The sequence below is a fragment of the Hibiscus syriacus genome, unplaced genomic scaffold (genome assembly GCF_006381635.1).
Source record: "Hibiscus syriacus cultivar Baekdansim isolate YM2019G1 unplaced genomic scaffold, ASM638163v2 tig00116962_pilon, whole genome shotgun sequence".
NCBI classification, from domain to species: Eukaryota; Viridiplantae; Streptophyta; class Magnoliopsida; order Malvales; family Malvaceae; genus Hibiscus; species Hibiscus syriacus.
In genome coordinates, this window is record NW_024063488.1 from 4,209,421 (window position 1) to 4,213,856 (window position 4,436).

The 4,436-nt window shown below is 32.7% G+C and overlaps 1 protein-coding gene across 1 annotated transcript; it reads right to left on the reverse strand.

Annotated features, from left to right (window-relative positions):
* Positions 1-227: 227 nt before the first annotated feature.
* Positions 228-3,118, reverse strand: LOC120190394 (transcription factor bHLH68-like). Its single transcript, XM_039193480.1, has 7 exons — positions 2,526-3,118; positions 1,955-2,288; positions 1,767-1,847; positions 1,481-1,546; positions 1,198-1,263; positions 930-986; positions 228-609 (listed from the first exon to the last, which is right to left on the reverse strand). Exons 1-7 carry the CDS (start codon positions 2,723-2,725, stop codon positions 481-483), a joined length of 933 nt encoding a protein of 310 aa, XP_039049411.1. The 5' UTR covers positions 2,726-3,118; the 3' UTR covers positions 228-480.
* Positions 3,119-4,436: the final 1,318 nt, after the last annotated feature.

Genomic DNA, 4,436 nt, shown 5'->3' on the forward strand with positions numbered 1-4,436 from the left:
GTTTTCTTTACCCGTTTTCGTCAACATAATCTATATGCATAAAGGATTTTGTTTTATTTATTATGTTTCTATTTTGAGAAAATAGGTGACCAAACATGTTTTTATACTTTCATTTACCCATTTTCCGACAAAAATATAAAATGAAAGCCTTCAAAAAAGAAAATAGTAACATGAAAAATATTAAAAAGAACAGAAAATATTTTCGAAAATAAAGCGGATGCTAAATTTGTAATTTAAAATACAATGTACCCTAAATGAATTATTAAAAGAATAGGGTACAAGAAGAGTTGATATAAGCATTGCACATTCAACCAGTGGAACTAGAAAAGAATGCAATAGTATAGCATGATGAGCAATCAGCCCTTTAAGATTTTTCAGCAGATGGACTGCTCATTATGTTATACCATTCCATTCCATTCCATTCTTCCGCCCCCGTTCAAAGTCTGATGCTGCAAATTAAACGCTTGAGCATCGGCTACTTTAAATTCCGCCGCCCCCGAAAGTCGGTGCCCAGTACTGAGCACCATCGTTATCGGTTTCAGCATGATGAGTAGTGCATGATACAGGAACCAAGCACAGCCCTCTACTCCTCAAGTCCTCCGGCTTATCCTATCATATAATAACCATATATGAAAAATGAAAACACTATGATAGCAGCAATGATGATGAGTGATTTTTAAAACAGTAGAATGGAAATGGAAAAGGGAAAAAGGAAAAAGCAATTATAATTAACTACTTTTATGTTCAACTCCTTTCTCATTGTTTAAATCGCATATACTAGTTTAATGCAGTTTCAAATCATGCTTTTGAGTAACTTTTATACACTTGAGATTATTTTAATCAAAAACTTACCGTGGTATATATAAATAATTATATATTGAATGCTGGTATATATAGTTGCTTTGGGAAAATAGTTTATGGGTACTCACAGATTGTTGGTTTCTCACGTTTGGAGATGCAGAACCCAAGTAAGGGGAGCTAAGAGCCTGTGTTTAAAGTGGGGGAAAAAGGAATTAATATTATTTTTATGACTTCCATGACTAGATAATAAAAACGATATTTTCGCAGAGAAAAAGCATGAATTATTGAAACTAGAAAACAACATGCTTTCGCTCTCACTCATTTCTGAGCTGCTTGGGACTAGGGCAGAGAGAAGATTTTTTTTCTAATAAAAAAAAGATGTGGAAGAAACGTCACCTCAATTTGATCATGAAGGAATCTGATATACCCAATAACTTCTAACAACACAGAAGCAGTGTCAGTCTGCAAAAAAGAGCACACAATCCCCCAAATCATCTTTCAAACTCTTCTTAAATGTTAAATAGAGGAGCCCTAAAACAAATAAAGAAAGTAAAGCAATTCCTTTATGGGTTTTATCATAAAATACAGCTGCTTTTTTTTTCCAGTAATCAGTGCTACTGTTCGGTGTTTAGTTCAGTTTTTGTGGCTTTATTGATGAAGAAGGTTTCTTGTTTCTTACCTTTCCAAATGGGGAAACTAACTGGTGAAGTGTTGTTATTCTATCTCCCAGCTTCTCTTTTCTCACCTGGAAGGATTTAGCAGAAATATATGTAATAATAATGCAGAACAAAATCTCAACACAGACTCGTAAATGTTACTTAGTCTGCTGTGGCCTTTTGTTTTGATAACATGTGTAGCTAGTAATAGCTGAAAAAGAATAATACATGCTTGGAAATAGGCAATCAAGAACGACATAAAGAGAAAGTGAGAGAGCAACAAAGAAAGATTCTATGTGTACTGCTTACATTTAGAAGTGGTTGTCTTGAACTTGAAGTTGGCTGAACCCTAGCCTTCTTACATACCCGACCTGTGGCTATGCTATTACACTATTGCCAAAACACACAAAAATGCAAGTTTTATCAGCCAAATAAATGCAAGGCCAAAAAGAAAAAGGTATGGGATCCATGGGTTTGGGTTGTCTTCTCTTTCTTACCTCAGAAGAATGATTTAAGCCAGGTTGATTAACAGTCGTTTCATGATCTACCGCCTTGTGGTAAGTCAATTCTAATATATTATTACTACTTAAGTTAGTAATGCAAGATCTGGGAGGGGAAACTGGCATGATTTGGGACGGAGCAGCCGCATATGCTTGAAATTCATCATTGCTATGACCCAAAAGGTTGCTATTTTGAGTAATCTCTTGCTTTACGTCAATAACCAAAGGAACCCTTGGAGATGGGTTTAGGATTTGGCTTTCCCAAATTTCCAACTTTTTAGGCTGATAATGACTTGGGCCAAACCTTACTTCTTCACCATATAATCCTCCCCTAATCACCAAAAAAAAAACCCATAAAGCACAATTATAATTTATCAGCTGCACTAGAACCTATATATGTACACGAGAAAGCTATCCTATTAATAACTATCGTGAATACCAGAAGTTGAGATTATATATGAATGGTATTTTAAAAAGTTAAAGGGTCCCAAGAAGTAAAATTTATGGATAAAGAGGAACAGTAGAGGAGTAGCATGAAAAAAGTAGAGATGAAGTGGGGAGAGCTCACAGGAGTAGTTGGCTCCATGACTGTACGGGAAATTCTTGGAAATGATCAGGCAAATAATTAGGAAGAAGAGCAGTAGAAGATCCAACAACATACTGAGGAGAGTGGAGAGATGGGGATGTTGGAGCAGTAAACATATTAGAAGAATGTTGTTGAGATGGTGGATTCATGCTCCACCAGCTAGGGTTTCCAGCTGCCATCATTTATTTGATTAATTGCACTGTTGTTGCTGATGATGAGCTTGCTACTTCAATTTTCATACGCCTCTTTGATCCTTCAAAAAAAAGAAACTCAACCCCACAGAAACACAACAAAGAAAGAAAGAAAGAAAGAAAAAAGGAGAAACTTTTTCTTGTTTTTTTTTCTTTTCCTTTTAACTTTCTCTCTATCACTTTGCTAGTTTTCTTTGTACATGCACTCAACCAAGCAAGCCTTTTGCGTTGCTAAAATCATCATCAAGAGTCTCTCTCCAACCCCTTGTTTGCCTTCTCAGAAAATGATGAAGAAACATTGACTGTATGGCATTGAAAGAAAAACTTATACCAAGGGTGGGGTTGCTGTGATTCCCATTCGTTTCCTGCCTTGCCTTTCTTCTTTTTTATTCTTTGGCTTTGCTAAGCTTTTGCTTTATTATAAAGTGTACAGAAAAGCTGGTGCCCAGTATTTTCAATCCTTTAAGACTTAAAACTACTATAATTTAAGTTAAACTACACCACTACACATCTAACTTCTAAGATGTTTTTATTTTGATCATTTAAAATAAATATTTTCAATTTTTTCATTAAATCATTAACACATCACCACTTTATTAATCGCAAAAATATATTTCTTAATGTGGTGACACGTGTCCAGACCCGACCCAATACATGTGCCTGATGGGCCTTAACCCAGGGCAATATGTTTGAGGGAGCATCAGTTTTCTAGTACTTATAGTGTGTGTATATATATATTTGGCCCAAAATATTAGCCCAAAACTTGCAGTATTGATCCAAAAAAATTTCTATTACATTAAAAAAAATTATTTATGTTCTATCTATTATACGGTACAAGTATAGGGGCATAAAATTATTATCTCGCCCATGGTATTAAAATTCATTGGACCGGCCCTGCACGTGTCACCACCTAATTAACCACTAAACTATCTCATTTTAACATTTCATACTTATCAATAAATAAATACATTCTTTATTATAATGACACGATTTATCAACTTGATAATGAGAAAACTAAGAAAAATATTTTCAACCTTAAAGTTCATCCCCTTTACCTCCATAAGCAGTTCCCTAACACATAATCACTGCAGCCTAATTGAGATATCTGTTTTATAATTGAAAATAAATTGTTTTTAAATTAAATTCAAGTTCTTATTAACTACACCTATTTTTATAAAAAATGTATTGATTATAACATAAAATATATAATATATTTATAATATTAATTAAACTATATTAATTTTATAAAAAAATAGTTATAATTTAATTATGAAATTAAAATAATAACGAAAATTTTAGATTAATTATAACATGATTAAAGTATATATTAGTTTTTGTTTGACCATTTAAAAAAATATTTATATGCACGATTCCTAAAAAGATTATGTTTTTATTTAAACATTTAATCAATTAAAAAAAATATGAAGTCTGATTACTAAACATACTTTCTCTTGTTTAATTGTTTTTTTTTAATCAAGGGCGGCTTGATTACCTTACATATATACACTGTACACGACTGCACATGATTCCAAATGAAAGCGGGATATGTATTAGCTATTAATCATTTAAGATATATACGGTATTTATTAATTATCAATTTAACATCACATTTTCAAAGTTTAATAATTTAGCCTAAGAATGATTAGCTTTCCCTATCTTTAAAAAAACTAAATGGGAATATGACAAAATGACCATTATTTAT